Source organism: Pygocentrus nattereri, chromosome 10 (assembly GCF_015220715.1).
Source record: "Pygocentrus nattereri isolate fPygNat1 chromosome 10, fPygNat1.pri, whole genome shotgun sequence".
Classification (NCBI taxonomy): domain Eukaryota; kingdom Metazoa; phylum Chordata; class Actinopteri; order Characiformes; family Serrasalmidae; genus Pygocentrus; species Pygocentrus nattereri.
The window spans coordinates 26,499,587-26,520,679 of record NC_051220.1 but is presented as its reverse complement, the minus strand read 5'-3'; the positions used below and the strand labels follow the sequence as shown (position 1 = coordinate 26,520,679).

The 21,093-nt window shown below is 39.4% G+C and overlaps 1 protein-coding gene across 1 annotated transcript in view; it reads right to left on the bottom strand.

The window, feature by feature from the left end:
- Nucleotides 1-362: 362 nt before the first annotated feature.
- The window catches only part of galnt16 (UDP-N-acetyl-alpha-D-galactosamine:polypeptide N-acetylgalactosaminyltransferase 16), a 40,858-nt gene continuing 20,127 nt past the window's right edge, over nucleotides 363-21,093 (bottom strand). The window contains exons 7-15 of the mRNA XM_017699741.2: nucleotides 10,907-10,994; nucleotides 10,286-10,370; nucleotides 9,878-9,981; nucleotides 7,279-7,405; nucleotides 7,107-7,199; nucleotides 6,848-6,931; nucleotides 6,118-6,241; nucleotides 5,751-5,867; nucleotides 363-1,706 (exon numbers count right to left, since the gene is read on the bottom strand). Of these exons, the coding sequence (XP_017555230.1) occupies nucleotides 1,563-1,706; nucleotides 5,751-5,867; nucleotides 6,118-6,241; nucleotides 6,848-6,931; nucleotides 7,107-7,199; nucleotides 7,279-7,405; nucleotides 9,878-9,981; nucleotides 10,286-10,370; nucleotides 10,907-10,994 (966 nt within the window). The 3' untranslated portion in view covers nucleotides 363-1,562. The remainder of the gene's footprint in view (nucleotides 1,707-5,750; nucleotides 5,868-6,117; nucleotides 6,242-6,847; nucleotides 6,932-7,106; nucleotides 7,200-7,278; nucleotides 7,406-9,877; nucleotides 9,982-10,285; nucleotides 10,371-10,906; nucleotides 10,995-21,093) is intronic.

The following is a 21,093-nucleotide window of genomic DNA, read 5'->3' as shown; positions in this document are numbered from 1 at the left end:
GTTGCCAGTTTGATCCCCAGTACCGACAGTCCATGATTGAGGTGTCCTTGAGCAAGACACCTAACCCCCAATTGCAAGTGTGCTCACTGCCCCCTAGTGTGTGTGTATGCGGAGGTGGGATTAAAAAGGTATCACTTACTTAAGTTGCCACAGGGCAGACACACATGTTCACTCACAGGGGCAATTTACCATGTAAATTGGCCTGACTGCACATACAGTAACAGTGGAAGGAAACCGACACAGGGAGAACATGCAAACTCCCACAGAAAGGACCCCGGTCACCCGGCCAGGCTCCTACCTACCGTGCCACCCATTTCTCTCTAACATGTTTTCACAAATTCTATATACATTTTCAGCATGAGTAAAGACTCTAGGCTATAGACTCTTTATTTTTCAAATGACAGCTCTTCATGGTTTGGTTCAAGTATTTACAAATTTTAAAATGGTAAATAAAAAAACAGAAAAACAAACAAAAGAACAGTCTTTGGACATGATATCACATATGCTTTTTTCGAGGTGTTTCACAGTACCATGCAAAATCATAAATCCTTAAAAGTGCTTCCACTTGATCTAACAGAATGAATTTGTTAACCCACATTTGCACATTTCATTAGTCCATCACATTCTGCTCCGCTGGATTCCCCAACCTACCGCCTTTGATGCAGGTTCGGCTCAGCAGAGTTTCCTTGTAGTTCTTTTCTCTTTGAAGCATTTCTAAGATCAAGTTTCCAAACTTTTCAGCAGGTGAATAATGCTGTATTGCGGCTGGAAAGCACAATGTATCAAATCCCAAAGCTACAAACCTACGGTAGCTGGCAAGCTCTGAGCAGCTCACCTTTCAGAACTGCAAGTGAGGCTTTCATATTAAAGCCTGTCTGTGGCTTTGCAAAAGGAAAAAAAAGTTTGATTTAAGGATGACTTTTTGTAATATGTACACCTTTATTTTTATGTATTTCATCCCTTCATCTAACCCTTCAGTGATCAGAATGGTTAAACATTTATTAATGGCGTTTAAAGAGAAACACTGACTTAATTAAGAGTTTTATGAAAACAGCTACACTGAGGGGGCCACAGCATTTGTGGAAATGAGTATTTACATGTGGGCACTCTGTGACCATTCTCAAAGGTAGTAAAAGGCATAAATATATATAACTAGTCTCTCCCTTTGTGTCCTCAACCAACACAACAGAAAATTCAAGACCTCAAAAAATTCTCCTGCCAGCCACGGACGATGCCATTATTATTCTATTTTTAATGTAAACTTTGACCATGTCCAAATATCTGACTGAATGTGAGTAGCCTGGACAGTGAAAACTCTCTACTCAGGACTTTAGTTTAGAGGTGCAGCTTGTAGCTTTTCTTATCAGTGGTAGATGCACAGAAGCAAATTTGGAGGTGCTGAAGTGTTTTTTGGACATGGCCATGGTCTACTAGTCTGAAAGCAGCACCTTCAACTAAAACAGTGTGCAGACTTGTTCCCCTGGGCCCTAAAGCACCACAAGCTTCTGCGACCCTTCCAAAATCCTCCCCTCACACCCTCCTTCCAACCCGCCTTCTCAGAGTCAGGTGACCAGCTGAGGCTCCCAGGACTGGCTGGCCATCTGGGGGCGGCACTGTGCGATAACTAGGGGGCCTGCTGGGGGCTGGCTGTCCAGACACAAGCCACTGATCATATGCTGCAGCGCTGGACCTCTGGGTTTCCATTTCTGTTGGACAGAGAAACAGAAGACAGTAGGAAAAATTAGTTCCATATAAGTAGGACCAGGTGTAAACTGCAGTAAGAGAGGTTCATGATATAAGGCGGTGCTCCCTAACCCTGGTCCTGGAACACCCCTGCTCTGATTATCGTCACTGTTATAGCAAGACCTCATAACTCAAAGTATTCAAAGTTACCCCCAAACTCTTCAATGTTATTATTTAGATCATACTTAAAAATAGGTTTAACTTTTTTACTTTTAGAATTGCTAAGAAATTAAACTGCCAGAATATTTTCTTCTGTCAGACATAATTAAATCTAAGTGATGGCACTGCCTAGTGCACCAGAGATTTATATTCACAGCCATGGGACTCCATCAAAAGCAAAAGAGTCTCATGGTAAACTGTTAAAATGGACAGTTATGCAAGTACTCTACTATCATATTTTAATGGGTTAAAGGACCCCTATCATAGAAAACTGAATTTTCCTCACTTTTTTTTTCAAATGAAAGAGTTTGATGTGGTCTGTAAACATTATTAAAGCTTCAAAACATTCCATTCACTCCCCAGTCTATAGATTCCCCATTTGGAAAGTAAGATGAAAATTTAAAACAAGCTAGTTTAATTTAATTGTTTTTTGTGATGCCACGAAAAACAACTCATTTACATACACTAGCTTATTCAGTCTGCAGCAGTTTAGCCCTGTGCTTTCATGTTGAAATGTTTCAGTCTAGACAGCTTTTTGAACGAGGTGCAATACAGGGACAGCCAATCAGAACACAGGTAATTCACGTATATATCTTAATGGTGCAGTAACATTCTAAGGGATAAAGAAAGTTTGGGATAAAATGGTCATATGATTATTTTTGGCAAAAACCACAAAAACATAATACATTAAAGCACAGTAAAAAATAAACTGCAGGGCAGATGTAGTCCAGGAACAGGAGAACCACTGACATAACGCACATTACATTACGTGTTATGTAAAGCTCTGCACATGGCAAAAACTGCTGGAAAAACTGCTGCCTGAATACCATAAAATGATATCATACATTCATGGGAAAACAGGCACTTACATCAGATCAATATGTTACTGCAATAAAACCTAGTCTGAACTGAATGATGTAACTGGCTAAAAGCTTCGGCAGCGTAAAGAGTGAAAGACTGTAAGTATGTTTAATGAGTTTTGACCAAGCAATGCTGCAATATCCTGTGCATACAAGAGTTAGTATATGAGTCTCTTGGTGAATGTGTGGAGCAGCAGGTTTTGTTTAAGGATGAGTAATGAACTCCACACAGTGAGTCATGGAGCTTTCTAATCAGATGGCTGATTGGGCTGGGAGTTGTGGAAAATCATGGCAGCCAAACCAAAAACATAAACTCTCTTCTGTACTGACAATGACCTACAACACCTCTGGAAGACATTCCTCAATTAATACATGCTGGCAGCCCACTGATCCTGTTGACTATAAATTTAAATCGCTCAGGTTAAACATGCATTTCGTTTTCTCCTCCACTTAAGAATAAATAATGGACTATGCCTCATTTCTTTCTACTGGTTCAGATGTTGTTCCCAATGAACAGTGATTCAGTGTAAAGGTTGAGGTACCATAATAAATTTGCTCTCTAAGAAACTGTCCCCTTGTGCCCATCACAAAGAGGATTACAGAAATAGCTGAGCAGTGTCCTAATGGGACCAGATCTGTTTGTGCAGGGCATGCTGACTTTGGGAATGACTCTAAATGGAAGGAGCATAAGTCACTATGCAGAAAGCCAGCTCAGGCTGATGATTAATAAAGACTTCAACCGAAAAGGTCCAGCAAAGTTTAACATTAATAAGTGGAACCAGATGCAGGATTAGAGATGTTTGCGTGTGTGTGCACTACATGGTAGAGATAAGGAAGAGGCAGGAAGAGAGGAGAGAGACGGTGAATAATTAAATCATATTTGTATGTGTATTGTATTGTACCACAGCTGTGAGTTAAAATGTCATATTATTTAGCAGTGTGTGTGCCTGGTAGTAACAAAATGAAATAATAAAAATACTGCAACAAACAATAAATGCTTGTTTTTTTCTGAGAGCAATACCAAAAAAGCTACTCAGGGTCTCCTGTCTAAGCATTGGCCCTATCATCAGGAGATTGTGAGACTGATCTCCAGTGATGCCATAGCCATCCATCGTCAGGAGTTCAACCACCTGTCCAATACCATTTTTAACAAGCACTTCTGAGCTTTGCCTCGATATTTCTCCTCAAAGGAATCCCCCATGCCATTTAAAGGCTGTTCCATTACTGTATTAGCTCAAATTAAGGGGTTTAGGTGAGCACTCAAATTGGTCAACGACTGAGTGAATGTCACTGTGACCTGAGGCATTTCCCTTTTCAAGCCTGGAAAAAATGGTGGACAAAGCAATTTATAACCCATGTCAATAAAATACTCTAGAATGTTTGATATTTCAAAAATTTAACTTTCAATTCACTATGTTCACACTGGGTTTTAGCTAGCAAACTATGATACATGACTGCTGACACAACTTCATTACTGTACTCTGCAACAACAACAACAACAACATGGTCCTTAAGGAAAGTTCATAGCCGGTGGTCAAGTTGTGAAAAAAATTCTGGGGGAATAATGGCTTCAACTGACAACCTAGGACATATGCTCAACCGAACAAACTGTAACCTATAACCTTTTTTATAATAATCTTTTGTTTATTTTAGTCCAAATTCCAACTCTCTTATATATTTGACGATACATGCAAAATGTTTCATCCATTTTCATTTGCACTGCTCTCATCAGTTAGCATCGGGGTCACATCCCCTTTCAGACTAATGTAGTCATTTTAAATCCTCAAGAAAACTGTAGACATGACTCAGTCCGCTCACTGCGTGGAATGCTACATAATTTACTGATAAATCTCGAGGTAACAGTTCTTTTATTTTAACAGCATTTTATTCCTCCTGACAAAACTCTCCACAGCAGTTACCAATAACATTTACCAACATTAGTTGGTGGAACTGGTTATGTCTAATCTGGGTAAAAATGGGGTAATAAATAAATAACACATAAATTGGATGCTACAAAAACAAGTTCCTATAGTAAGATGACTCATCAAAGACCATTCCAAGAAACCACTTAAGAGCTATCTTCCACACATCACAGAGCTCTATGAAATCAGGCTCAGTACTCAATACTCACAATCTCACACACATGGTCTGTGTTTAGCCCCAACCTCGTAAGTCGTAAATCAGGCTTGGGTCAGCTCCAGGTCCAGCTGTGCTGGAAAGAGAGCATGCTCCCCTATGATCAATGAGGATGAGATATAGGGGGATTGCTGTGACTTGATGTTTTGGAACTCACCAAGCTCCACAATAGTGTGCTGTCTGTACATCAGCACTGTCAGATTTTCACTTATCCCTCCCCATTTTCCAATCCAATGAACCATTAGAGAATAACAACATTGTCATGGTTGTTTACACTTAAAACTTTGAACCAAACATTCAGGAACAGTTGTAGGCAGTAAGTGAGAGAATGGCACCAGATGGCAAAGTGCGTGACAATCCAAAACATTGTTTTTCAATCCAAAACATTGTTGTTCATCTTGCTTAGCAACATAGACTGCTTTTGTGTATATATACCCAACTGCATCTTGCTAATGTTGCTAATCATCCTGTTACTTTCCCTGATGTTTTCATGACAAAATGGTTGTAATAGCAACATAAACTGCACCAATGTTTGTTTACACTTTGCTCCATTTTGCAAATTCAAATTTGGGACATTCATTTTGAAATCATTTTAAAAAGGCAGTACAAGTGTACATATGTGCACACACACACACACACACACACACACACACACACATATATATATATATATATATATATATAATATCCCCCTGTATTCATAATCAATGATCTCCTTTGCTCTGATGTTGTCAGTCTAGTCCAGCAGTTCACAGCTACTCTGCTCCTGTGATGGGCTAACTGCTGTAATATATTGTATCTGTAATATAATGATTACCACCATTTCTGCTCATGCCAGTTCCTGATGCTCACCTGTCTGGACTCTTTAGGGTTGCACAGCTCTAGTCTGACCTTTGACCCTGAGGAAAAGGCTGAGATGGCCACACACAGGTCCTGTTGGCGGATCTGTGGCTCCATCAAAGTCCATTTCTGAGTAAAAGAGGAAGAGACAGCGAGTGAGACTGTAACACTTCAGACAGCCCAGCCTAGAACTCCCCAGTCAAATTCCTCAAAATATACAGTACCTCCAGCTTTATAACAATAAGACCCGTTGATAAGACATATTTTGTTTATTTTTCTTCATACATGAAAAAGTATGCTTTGTATATGATCATTAAATTATACATTGATTTAATGACTTTAAAAAGCAAGTAACCCATAGTAATCACACATATATTACCTGTGAGGCAGGGATACTTGACCCACTCTTGCACTCAGCCAGACCCAGGCTGTCTGTGCTGTGGCTCTCCAGGCAGAGCCCACCCTGTTTCAATAGACTGTATGTAACCTTCTGCTCTGGAATCCTGCCACAGACAAATGCAAACACAAGACAGGAAACTGTTAACCCTTAAATGCATACCTCAGACTGCTAGCAAACTGACCTCATTTCCCCACTCTACCTGGTCCATTATTTTCTAAGTGGCAAACATAAAACACTGTATAAAAATAAAACAAATATGTTACTATTTTGTTTTTGAATAAAACGTATATCTATTGTCTATTATACCCGTTAGATATGAGTGCTGTGTTGCTAACGACCCAAGGTATGTATGAATGGTTGGTAAAATAACCATATATTTAAGGGCCCATAACTTTCCTTGTATTTTAATTCTTTTAATGTCGAACAGGATTGATTTTTTCCACAGAGAAACCTGCGTAGACAAGCAACAGGCACAAAATTTCTCTAATCTAAATGGTCTGATGAACAGAGAATTCAAACTAGGCTGCTTTTTGATGCTTAGTTACTATATATGGACAGTATGAAATGTTCACATACTGCATTAAAGAGAAGTGCGTTTATCCCAAAAGGTTACTGATGACAGCCTGTGGTGTGTTACAGATGGAAAAGAATCTAGCACTCCTTCCTCACTGAGGCTGGTATGGCAGTTCCAGAAGAGAAGCTCACTCACCTGAGCTCAGGGTACACATTCTCCAGATACCATCGGAAAGAGTTACAGTTCAGTTTCCTTCTCAGTGCCACACGGTCGGCGATACTAAAGAGAGCAGATAAGATTTAGAGAAGGATAAGAAACAAGGAACAAAATTGGATGATTTAATTCCATGATAACAGAGAATGTAAGAGTCAGAGCTGATTTATTATATCAACATCTAGAAATCAAGTTAAGATCTTTCTACAAAAACAAGAGCAGTGTAGAAAAGACAGCTGACCTTCCGAATGCCTTTCCCTGAGCGGAGGGTCTTGCAGCATAGTAATACTGCTTATACTCATCCATCCACACTTCTGCCGCTCGCCGTGTATTTCTGCACACATGCAAATACATATTATATTGAAAATGCATCTATTCAAAGCAGTTCTGCTTTATAAAAAGCTTACACTCACTTGATGTAGGTGAGAGCATTGCCTTCTGGGAAATCATAAGGGTGACGTTTCCTGAAGACGTGGCCAACACGACTGCAGGGTAGGATCTCCAAACTACCCCCACACATCCACACTCGGAATGACAGCTCTACATAGGAGGCAAGAAGAGAGAGAGAGGACAGGGGAATGAAGAGAAATTATGACATCACATGACGTTCAGAAAAAGAGCAACTTGGAATTTGATTACAAAGACAAACAGGTGTGGCGTGAATAAATGTACAGATCGCATTTATCAGGAATGGTGGAGCAGTCAGAAAGATAGAGCCGCTGGATAAGGGAGCAACTGAGAGAAATGTAAAGCTGAAAGAGAAAGGAGTACACTTACAAACATACTACTGTTCAAAAACTTGTGATTCACTTGCTATATTCATAATCTATGTTACTTTTTATAAAATAATATCATTTTTACAATAATAAGGTATACACTGTAGTATGCAAAAGTTTAGGCACCTATGGTCAAATACTATGTTTTGTTGATTTTAAGTCAATACATGCTATACAGAAAACACACCTCACTGTAAAATGAGGCCCGTGCAAAAGTTACTTTATTTTTTATTTCTATTATGGTCAAACCCAGCAAGTTAACTATAAATTGCAGAAAAATGCCATGTGTGTTAACTTGTGTTTCAACAATACACATAGAGGTGGGTGATATGGCAAAAATCTAATATCATAATACATGAAATTTTCGCACTACATGACATAACATAAATATGACTTCAGACATCTGATCAGTTGGAACTGAGAAAAAAGTTCCAGTAGTGCTACATAAAAAAAAAAAACTATTAAACCAGGGAACACAAGGATGTTTACTAAATATTTGGCACATTGTGTTGCACTAAATCCAGATAAACTAGACTAATTTTGATCCTTTTATAATAAGCATGCAGTACTGATGATACACACAGTATGATCTGAAAAGCACACTGTACTGTATATTGTGACAATAACAATATATATTGTATATTATTGTCTATATATTGCCTAGCCCTAAAAGCACACAATTTGACCAGAGCTGTTAAATTTTTTGCATATGACTGTATATCTTATAAACAAATAAATTAAAGGCATTTTTAGATGTTTTATTCAACATTTTAAAAAATCAGTGTATATTCAGAGAATATACTGTAAATTATATAGTATATATTACAATATTGTGTCTAGTTATTTACTTGAAGATACAATCACCACTTGTGAAAAATTAGGCATTCTAGATATTATTTTATTATTAATTCTTTCTGTTCTATAGCTTTCTCAGTAATATTAGAATCATCTACAGCTCCATTCATCATTCTGGGCACCCCTAAAATTTCTTTTTCCCTAGCTTGTTTTTTTTTTTCTTCCCAGCTTCCTTAGTACAGGACTAGCATACAAAGTTCCTTTTGCATTTCACATTTATGTGAAGCCAAACTGCCATTCCATTATTGGTAAGCTCCAAACTTTTCTATTGTGATTCAAAACTTCTGAAAAGTAGTGCATAAAACATGAATAACATATAACATATTGGGATTTAGTGTGGTGCAGCATATAATCCTACACATGAGCCTACTTGGTAAAGAGGATACTCAGCCAGTACATAAAACTGTTATTATAATTCAAACTTTCAAATAAAGAGAACAATATTTCAGAGAAACAGCAGGACTGACCACACAAGACAGTAAATGGGAAAAGCACACTTTTACTTTTTAATGGGAAGCAAAAGTCTTTTATCTCCAGATAGTTATTGGAATTTTTTAGATCTCCAAAGAGGATCTAAATAATAGATCATTTCTCCTCCAATGGTTCAGTCTGTATCAAGCATAGAGTGCACAATATCCTAAAACTAATGAAGTGTGGAAGTGAAAAGCACTAAAGGTTTTGAAGAAGTATCTTGAGTAATCTTATAATATTATTTGCACTGTATTGTTTTTGGGAAACTACACCCAGAACTGTAATCACCCAATATTTCAGTTTCAGCCAGCAGAGGGCTCATAACACACACACGCACGCACGCACGCACGCACGCACGCACGCACGCACACACATGCGTAGCAACACACAGTCTTGTGCAAACATACGCACACAGACAGAATCTGATCTTTATTATCTTTATCCCATCCTGGCAGCATTCTGCTTCAAAAGACTGCAAATAATGGCAGCAGTTCAATAAATGATAAATTTTACATTAGACTGATGCTGACGAGATTAACTGAAATGTCAGGAGCTTATTTATCAAGTCTGACAGAATAGGCACACTACTATCAGCTTTACCCCTCTCCAAAGACTCTCAAAAACATATTCATACAAACACAAACACAGCCATCAAACATGAGCTGTGCAGTCTGAACTCCACAGTTTAATGTACCCAATTAGCACTCACAACAAACTCTGTCACTCATTTTCTGTTTGAGACACCATCACTTCCTCCATAATAATAAGTTTCAGTTTTTTGTGCTTTAGCTACAAACTACACCAGAGAATACACTGTTTAATACCTACAGCACAAGAAGAAACACAGCTGCATTTGGTTGTGTTGTACTGCATGCTGAACACAGTAGTAGAGTGCTTAGAGTAAACTCACCAAAGTTTTCACCTCCCCAGATATCCATGTGTATATCATACTGTCCCAGGTGATTGAACCAACTCTTATCCATCACAAAGATCCCACCAGCAATCACAGGTGTCCTAAAGGGGCACACAGCATTTAATTAGAGGTCTTATACAGAGAGAGAGAGAGAGAGAGAGAGAGAGAGAGAGAGAGAGAGAGAGAGAGAGAGAGAGAGAGAGAGAGAGAGAGAGAGAGAGAGAGAGAGAGAGAGAGAGAGAGAGAGAGAGAGAGGGAGGGAGGGAGGGAGGGAGGGAGGGAGGGAGGGAGAGAGAGAGAGAGAGAGAGAGAGAGAGAGAGAGAGAGAGAGAGAGAGAGAGAGAGAGAGAGAGAGAGAGAGAGAGAGAGAGAACACATGACAAGTGATTATTTACATGACTTCACCTGATTGGCTGTGTAGGATCATTTCTGGCCATTTTCTGCTCAATAGGAATCTGCTCCCATTTAAAGTGTAAGCTCCAGTCAAACCCTGTGGTCCAAGAATGAAAGATCAAGCTGGAGTCACTTCAGTTTTTTATCACTCTTATAAGCCCTACACCACAATAATTCTATTAAACCAGACTAGGTACAAAAATTAGAGCCATTACTTGTAACTGAGACTGTAAAACCATGTCTACATGTTTGCGCTAATCACAGCCAAACAGGATGTACAGTCATATGCATAGGTTTGGGCACTGAAAAGATAACACATTTCTGCATATTTTATTACACAATTACTGTTTATTAAAAAATAATAATGTGCAAAAGTTATGCCACATTTTATATTTTAGGTTTAACTTATTTCCTAAGTTAATAAACAGAAACTGTGCAGTAAAATGGCACATTTCAGTGTGTTTTCTGTGCAGGATGTGTTAACTTATTTTCACTTAAAAAATCAACAGAACATGCTACTTAACAGGGAGTATATAAAGGTTTGCATATGACTATATATACTTGTAACAGATCTCTTAATCCTATGCTATCTGTAGGGATTATCTGTATTGAGATTACAGATCCTGCCCTCACCTCCCCTGAGGTCAGCAGAGGCTGCCAGGTAAGCAAAGTTATCCAGGCTGATGACATCAATGATGGGACTGACAACACGTGTGTGGTCCTGGGTGAACACAGAGAGATGATGATGATGATTAATAATAATAATAATAATAATAATAATAATAATAAAAATAAGTATTATGACAGCCTCTTCTCAATGTACCCCACACCAAACATAAAAATATAAACAAATAAACAAAAGAAATAAAAGTTAAGTTAACAAATTAGTTAAGTAAAAGCACAAGGTCCTACTTAAAAAAGTCTACTCAGTAATCCACACAGGCCTGGTGTACATCAAGAGTAACTGCGATAGACACATGATCAGTATACTCAAAGATGACTAAGCTCAGAGCTTTCACTGCTTTCAGTGCATAGACGACATAACTGGCACAGTGTCTCCTCAGCTTCAGGTCATTGGTTAAATGCTACTCACTCGATGCTGAATGCATCCTTCATGCTGAGATTGTGCATGATTACTACAGGGAAGATGAGTTCATGCTCTATCACACAGTTTATCACAGTGACTGAACATTTTATCTCCTGGAAGAGTCAGCACAGTATGGTGTAGGTCAAGGTTCATTACAGAAAGCTCTCCATGAAAAGAGCAAAGGTTTTGAGGGGTTAACCATGAGGGGAACAGATGCATATGTAAACCTAAACTATAGAGCAAACTCAGTAGAACAGAGAGACTCTGCTTGTCTGTTTACATGTGTCAGAAAGAGAGACAGATAGATCAATAGATAGATAGATAGATAGATAGATAGACAGACAGACAGACAGACCGACCATTTCCCCATGTTTTTCCCAAGTATGAATTTCAACATATACACTCATTCAAGCATAGTCAATGTGTATTAGCCATTCTTCTGTCAGCACAAACCACTACCAGTACTGCTATTAGTGCTACCACCACTACCACTACCACTACTACCACTACCACTACCACTACCACTACTACTACTACTACTAATGATAGCTTTACCCACCAGACACTGTGACCAGACACTGTGTCTGGTGGGTAAAGCAAATCGACCAATCAGATATTAATATTTTGCTGCAGGAAAGTGAAAAAAATATTTGAGAACTGCATTTAAAGGTTTTTAAACCTTTTTTTTAGTTTACAATTTACTTTATGTTTTCCTAAATTTTTAGGTGCCAATACATATGAAGCTGTCTCAAGGGCCAGATGCTGCCTTTGGGCAAGTAGTTTGAGAACCCTGTTTTACACCACCCATCAATGGAGAGCAAAGCAGTCACAACAGCATGTGTGTACCTGTTACACCTGTAGCACCAAAGTTGCCAGTAAGTGTACACAGAAACAAAACCCAAAGGTGTTCTACCTCTTACAGTCAAACCAGTCCAACATACACTAGCAAACCACAACCATGTTGTTGTCACTACTCTGCTGAGAGAAGTCTGCTAACCAAATGATACTCAGTGGGCCTATGGTGGTCCCTTCCTATTGAAGGATGTGATAGAGGGCAGAAAAATTGTGCATCAACAGATTGCCTACAGTCAGTAACTTTATACTTACAAATACACATACAGAGTTGGAGTGCATGATAAATTGGCCAATAAGTATAGCTAAAAGTAGGTGCACATAAACTGACAGCTCAGTTTTTATGTATATGTATCTCCTCTACAGACAATTTGACCATGTTGCTGGGTGAATGTACTTTTGAGTTTGAGAAAGGAAGCAGGCCGGGATATGTGTCAAACACACTTGGGAAAAAGAGCTTTCAAATTACAATAGCATAATCAAAACATGTTCTCAATTAAAGTTGTGGTTCTTTTAAAGTGACTGAACTTCTGTTCAACTCTGGGTTGAGTGCGTCAGTGTGTGGGGTGCAGTCCACATGCTGACAACACCAAGACTTCACTGGGAAACAGCTCACCACAGCATTGAGCAATAATCACTAACCCTCACTGAAAGCCCTTTCTGTCTCTGAACTACAGGGTGTCATTTATGTGCTCATGTAGAAAGGAAGAGTGGGGCTCAGCCTGTCAGCCTGACACATTTTGTTCATTTCCTAAATATTTAGATTTTTCTAGAAATAATCATTCCACATATCTCTCTCTCACTCTCTCACTCTCTCACTCTCTCACCAAACACATATGTTTCACGGGGCAGTCGTGGGCTGGAGGTTCGGGATCCAGCCTCATGACCGGAAGGTCGCCGGTTCGATCCCCAGAGCCCACAGCACGTGGCTGAGGTGTCCTTCAGCAAGACACCTAACCCCCAAATGCTCCCTGGGCGCTGCGGATTGGGCTGCCCACCGCTCCGGGCAAGTGTGCTCACTGCCCCCTAGTGTGTATGTGGTGTTTCACTGCCCAGATGGGTTAAATGCAGAGGTGAAATTTCCCTGTTGTGGGACTAATAAGGGTCTCTTTATTATTTATATGAACAATTCTGCCAAGTTGGACTATGGTGCACTTAAGCATAACAGACTGAGTGGCTAGTTGTACAGTCTTGTTGGCTGATTATAAACACATTAAATTCAATATGGTTCTGTTATTTTAACCACATAAGCTAAAGACATAAAAAATATATGCATAAAAATACAATACATATGATTTGTGAAAATAGGCTCCAAATAATGTGGCAAATTTATTTTTGACATGAGAGGAATATATACTTTCATTATATTCATTCATCCATTGTGTTAAAACTAACCCTGCCATGTGGAGGCTGTACTTTAGCCCTGGCTAACTCTCATTGTGAGTTGTTTATGTGTCAAAATGATGACATAACAGCCACCAACAGTGTGAATATAATACCGAGAGAACTCTGTGACTTATACGTACTCAGTAATCAGAAAAAAAATTATGCAAATAATATGATGGGAAAAAAAAGTTACTTTTATGGTACAAAAAGATTTTTCAGGGTGAATCCTTAGAACTGTCTGTCTGACTACTGCCAAAATTCACAAATGACATGCTATGTGAATGCGAGAACATGACCAAAAGCATTTTCCACTTGGACCTGTTTAACTATACAAAGAATCCATCTTACATTTTACCTCATTTTAGTTTGTACCCCACTTGTCTTTTTTCAGTTTAAACTATTATGCCTTTTCTCTTCTTCTTTAGTTTTGCTCATTCTTCTCTCTGTTATTCTTTCATGCAGTATTACCGTCACCCTACAGAACAGCTGCAAAACAACTGTGGCATTGTCTCTCTCATTACACCCTCATGGGACACATCTGTCACCCTGAAAATAGGGCTGTTAATGTTTGTGTGTCTAGAGCTCAGTACAATTTCTTTCCATCTGACTAGATGTCATGAGCTCTGCTGGCTCCCTCTGTCTGTGTGTGTGTGTGTGTGTGTGTGTGTGTGTGTGTGTGTGTGTGTGTGTGTGTGTGTGTGGGAGGCAGAGGGCATGTCATTTTGTACGGATCATTAGTTTGCTTGTGCTCCAGAGCCACGTGTCTAATTGCTGCTCCAGCACTGGCCTGCAGCTGATCTGAGGCCTCACACTGATCGGATTAATCAGGACAAACACGTAGAGCTGCAGCATCTGCTGATACACACCTACTAATATCTCACCTCACAAACCTGACTGACAGCTCCACTCGAGTGGTTAATGCACATGATCCCTCAAGTAAATCTCTTCATAATTAACTCCTTTTCAAGCTATGTTGTAGTACATCACTGTTCAAAATCTCCACTTAATTGTTTGCAACCAATGTTTTATATAATATACATCCAAAGTTTAAGAATATACTCTAATATACTCACTGACCCTTTTATTAGATACACCTACCCAGTATACCTAACAAGTCACTTTGGGGTTGGTATGCAAAGCTTAATCTGAGACACAAACTATAGAAAGACAAGTCCAGGAAGGCCTAAAATTATCACGCAAAATCCTCACCGGTGCCAAAGTCTTTAAGGTATAAAGACAGACAACATAAAAATGTATATGCAGTGAATAAATGGGTGCATTTCTATTCTATTCTACAGTACAGTGCAGAAGTCTCTAGCAGCTAAGCACACAAGTATGTTTTGCTTGTTTTACAATAAACATAAATACAGTAAATTCTAACAAGAAGGCGTTGCTTTCAAAAAGCAGGTTGGCCTTTATCTTGTGAGGTAGTCTGAAGAACCAAGTTTGGTTCCAGATATTTCCTCAGCACCTTCAGCCATGCATGGATTCGTTAAATTCCATCACCAGCACACTTGATTCAACATAAGGAAGCACTTGTTAGCCAAAGCGTTTACTGTATAAAAACTACTAAGTAATGCTGGGCTTCCTTGAGGAAAAAAAACACCCTGACATACATAAAACCACTACTTATTGTGTTTGTTATTTTTATTTATTCAGTATGTAAATACATGCTTACCAGCATTTCATTTGAATTTTCTCAGGTGTCCAATTTTTTTACAGAACTGTATATTTACATACTTGGCCTATATAAAGTACACACATAACTTTAACAGAAATTCACTGTGCTCATCACAGTGATGAGAGCATTTCCTAAACTGAATTCAATTCAATAATTCAAAAGAACAGAACTGGAATGATGGCCCAGGAGCTGTTAGGAGAAGTAGAATTCAGTTTACTGAATGGATTTCTTCATGTTTTTTCCCTTCATTTTTAGTTACTCAAATGTTTGATTCAATTATGAATTCATAAGTCAAATCAACTTCAACTTCATCTCCTCTAGAGATTCATTGAAGCTAGATCAAAGCCAGTTTAGGGGCAGCCTGCTTTTTCTGTTTATCATCATATCAAAAATATTACTGCAAAAAACAAGGGCACAGGCTTTTAACAGAAACACAACAGCAGTAAAGTGACATACAAGATTCAACATTCAGTAAGTCCTGACCATCACTGAAAATGAAAGAACTACAAAGTGAACTTGTATGTAAATGGACTTGATAAAATGGACAAGAAGTGTAGGTACAAGTAGTCAATATAAAGGTAAGTGAATACATGCTAGTCCTGTGCAACGTCACAGGTTTCAACAAATAGCGGTTAAAAAAATGATCTGAATAATTTTAGAAGTAGGCGATTTTAAAATGAGAATGCTTTAAACATTAAGCATCAAGTTATACTTGAAGACTGATATGTAGAATGCCTCATATATATCACAAAAATCTCAAGGCAGAACTTCACATTGTTTCAAAAATACTGCAGATACTTCACATCTAAAATACAGTGGTGCAGTCAGGCATATTTACATGTATACAGTGCATACCGACTTATTTCACTGGGCTGTTTCTGTATATTGACTGACTGTATTCCACATTGCCTCACAAGTCAGAGAGAGAAAACACATTACGAACTGGGTTTTGAAATGCGTGAGACAATTTGACCAGTTAGATTCATATGATCATTAAAAAGTAGTTTTGACTGGGTCATTTTCATCCATATGGATACCACCATTGGAAATCACCAGGTTCAAGTCTCCAGCACATGAAAATAGAAAACTTCTGTGAATGTAGATTGTGATAAATAAAGAGTACTCTGAGTTACTACTGGCAGTACCAAACACATTAATGTCAACTAGGGTGTAATTTTATATTAGCGTGATGTTCTAGTGTAGCATAAATAGCATGACTCATTAACTAGCCTTGGGTATGAAGGCTGGCTAATGTCAGTTTTGTGAAACTGGCAGCTTTTCAGATGTTAGGCTATTAGTCATTTAACAGATATTCTTGTAAAAGGCAGAATATGACTTTAAAACAAGGCCAACACATTTGAAAACTGTTTTTGAGTATTAACCAAGAGGACTATTGATGACAGGCTTTCAAAAAGGGGGTTGCAAACAATCAGATTTTTTGTGTCCATTCGGAAATGAGGTAGCAAGGGGGTAGCTTATGTGCGCTCATGGATCACTGACTCAGTCATGGCATTACATATTAGTAAAAGAAGCAATCCCAGACTTTTGAATAGCATTGTATTCTCAAGCTAATCTCAGTACAGTTCAAATTCAGGTTTAGGAGAAAGCATTACAGCTTCAGATGTCATTTCCTAATCCTGTATAGCCTTCAAAACACACACAGTAAAATCTGTACGAGTTTGCCAAAATAAAGTGCATACAGCAGTAACAGATAAGAGAAAACAGAGGGGCTTCTTCCCCTGTGCATGTTTATGAAAGAGACACTTTAGCTGCAGGGAAGAAGATATTAGATGATATATCAAAAGAATGAAATTACTGTTGAGGTATTGAAAAAAGAGAACGGCTATCTTGGAGCTGGGCTGTTCTGTTGGAGAACAGGATTGAAGAGGATAATGGTATCTTAGTGATTTAGTTAACTTTGACAAAGGAGGGGACAGGCAGCTTTGTTTGGAGCAGCTGTATTAGTCCTATGTCTCTTTCTTTTTCTTTCTCTTTCTCTCCCCTCTCTCTTTCTCCCTCACTCTCTCTCAAAGTAAGTACTCTCTCTCAAAGGTCATGCTGGACAAAGGCCATTTATGAGTTATAAATGACTCTTAACGCGCAAAATGTCAAAATGTTCTCATCTGTCACAGAGTTACCCAACAGTGTGAGTGGATCTGTGTGTGCGCATGCATGACTCTCTGTCTGTGTGTGTGTGTGTGTGTGTGTGTGTGTGTGTGTGTGTGTGTGGTCACGTGTGTTTCTGTGTGTTTATGTGTGTGAGAATCTTGGCTTGCTGAAAACGTTCCAAATTGTGCATTTCCCACATGAGAATCAGAATTGGGTTTATTGGCCAAGTGAGATATCACTTATAAGGAATTAGTCTTGGCAGTCACTCACATTAAGGCAGACATGGTAACAAGTAAATAAACAGAATGCAAAATGATAAAAATATAAAATACTACACATATGGGCAAATGATTAAAATTTATTGTGATTAATCATATGTGCCCAAATTTGATGAAGAAAAAGACGTTTTTTTTCTGTTTTGCCTTTTTGCTTTGGCTATGTGAGCAGCCAAAACTGTTTATCTCGTACTTTGGTTCTCATCACTATTAGGACATTTTATAAAATCATCAGATGTCATAAAATCAGAATATAACATTCATCATTCTTGTATGTATAAAGCCCAATCAACAAGGTATATCCTGAAAAAAGGAACATTCTTAGAAATGGTCTATAACACACTTTGGAATGCTTTATAAATAAACAACCATCCACACATATGTACATCCATCCATACACACATACATACATGGACCATCCTATCTGAATTAAGCCCTCAGACCTAACATAATTACAAGGATTAAGTTATGATCTATCCAAACCTACGACATTAATTGAGACAACAGGTTTCAAGATCAACTAAGTAACTTTAGCCTCCAGAGCCTAGGTCTGTTCATTCTCCTAGAAAGCCATCTTTTGTTTCCTCAGGTCTTGCCATGCTCAGCCAGCCATGCTCCTCCACCCAACTCACACTTTGTTATTACATGCAGGGCTCCAGCACCAGTCATCCAGGTTGCTCTAGTTCATGCCCCCCAGCACAAGTCCCCTCCGCAGCTCCTGTGCTGGCTCCCTGCCCAAATTCCAGTGCCAGCTTCCCCAGCTGCTCCTTCAGTGGTGGTTCCCTGTGCTGTCTCACCGTCTCACCTGACAGTGACTCGGCACATATCCACTGCCCCACCAGTAGCTATGAAAGTCTCTTCTGCCCTTCTGTCTGGACAGTGCTCCTGCCCCACTGCCTGTGTTCCCAGCTGCTTATGTCAAGCCAGGCTCCAAGTCTGTTGACGTGCTGATGGTCTATCAAGCCTCCAAGTTCACCTCAGTTGGGCCCTCTGATGTACAGTCACTACCAGAGAAAGAATTTGTCTTGGTGCACCAATTCAGTCCAAAGGCAAGTAATAATTTGCAAATGTCCTGTGTGCCCCTTACTTCTCCTTCTTATTCTTATTCCACTTCCTGAACCTACTCAGCACATTGGTGCCTTGCCTCTAGCCATTTCCTGTGAGTCCCAAATTCCTTACACTGTCTTTCTGCATCCACATCACTATCTAATGACTGTCTAGCCCCAGCCTCAATACAGATGTCCAACGCCTCTGCTGCTGTAGTCTTGCTGACCTCTAACTCTGCTATTATGGTTCTATTGGAGGATGGGCTCTGTCAATGGGATCACAACTTCACACTCTTCAGTCCCTCTCCTACAGCCTCTGTATTTATTCATGCTGTAGTGGCCTGTGCTATCGTTCTCTCTGAGTATCTCTCACTCAGTCTCTTATGCCTTCCGCCTACTCCATCTCTTCCGCCTTCCCAGCACATTGCCTTCTATTGCTATCTCAAGCTGCCAGGGCTTCCAGCCCTAAACTTTGTTCAAAGTTGTGTTATATCTAGTTTTATATACACACACACACTATATTGCCAAGAGTATTTGCTCGTTTGCCTTCACACACATATGAACTTGTGTGACATGCCATTCTTAATACATAGGGTTTAATATGATGTTGACCCAATGTTTGCAGCTATAACAGCTTCAACTCTTCTGGGAAGACTTTCCACAAGGTGTAGGAGTGCATTTATGGGAATTTTGACCATTCTTCCAGAAGCGCATTTGTGAGGTCAGACACTGTTGGACGAGAAGGCCTGGCAGTCTCTGCTCTAATTCATCCCAAAGGTGTTCTATCGGGTTGAGGTCAGGACTCTGTGCAGGCCAGTCAATTTCTTCTACACCAAACTCGCTCATCCATGTCTTTATGGACCTTGATTTGTGTACTGGTGCGCAGTTATGTTGGAACAGGAAGGGGCCATCCCCAAACTGTTCCCACAAGGTTGGGAGCATGAAATTGTCCAAAATCTTTTGGTCTGCTGAAGCATTAAGAGTTCCTTTCACTAGAATTAAGCGGCTGATCCCAACTCCTGAAAAACATCCCCACACCATAATCCCCCTCCACCAAACTTTACACTTGGCACAGTGCAGTCGACAAGTATCGTTGTCCTGGCAACTGCCAAACTCAGACTTGTCCATCAGATTGCCAGACAGAGAAGAGTGATTGGTCACTCCAGAGAAAGTCTCCACTGCTCTAGAGTCCAGTGGTGGTGCTTTACACCACTGCATTTGACACTTTGAATTGTGCTTGTTGATCTAAGGCTTTGATCAGCCTGCTCAGCCTTGGAAAACCATTCCATGAAGCTCTCTACGCTCTGTTCTTGAGCTAATCTGAAGACCACATGAAGTTTGGAGGTCTGTAACAATTGACTCTGCAGAAAGTTGGGGACCTCTGCGCACTATGTGCCTCATCGTCCGTTGCATCATTTCACGTGGCTGAGTTGCTGTCGTTCCTAATCTCTGAATTCAATGATTTGGATGGGTGAGTGAATACTTTTGGAAATATGGTGTATATACCCTGGTCATGGTCCCTGATTTTAATGTCCTGATTCCTGCCACTACCTATGGTTTTAATGACCCTGTCCTGACATTGTTTGCCACTCTAGACCCTGTCCCATGCAGCTGGTTGTCATCCACTCCTGCTGTCCAAATCCAGGAGGGTTATTTGGCTTAGTCACTATTACTGTAGTCTCGGCTTGCTCTCAAAGGATCTGGCTCCACTGATCATGCCTCGCCTGCTATAGCTGCCCTTGGCTTGGTTAGTGCTAAATCAAACAGGTGAACAGCACAAGCTGGAAGCCAACCACTGAGGCAGAGTCATAACTGAGCTATGTGTGTATACCCTCTTTGTTTTTGTCTCTTCGCAAAGCATCGCTTTAGTTTAGTGTGCTAGTCTGAGCTGTTTTTTTTCCTCCTTTAGTTTTCCTTGTTTTTAATTTTTTTCTGTTTTTTGGAAGTACTTTTGTCCTACATTAGCCTTGTCCCAAACCCTAACCCCTAAATTTCAACTTGCTTACTTTTTTTGCAGTTTTTAATGTCTTTTAAAAGATCTCATTAAATTTTTTGGAACAAAGTGAAGCTGAATTTTAAAAGTTAAATTTATCAAGAAATTTAGTTTTTAAGCTGTGCCACATTTTCATGTCACTACAGAAACAGAAGGAGTTTTAGTCCACAGGTAGAGATTTTAGTGACACCCCTGCATTTTGGAGTAGGAAATAAGACTGCATTCTTGTCCCTCATGGCCACATGGTGAGAAGTTAGGTCCCATTGTTTTGAAATAAATATATCCCTGTCTGAATAAGTTTATTGTATTTTCTGCAATTAAGTAAACATAGTAAACATTAAGTAAACAAACAAAATATTATGATTTTGTGTGTACAGCTGCTCTGCGCTAT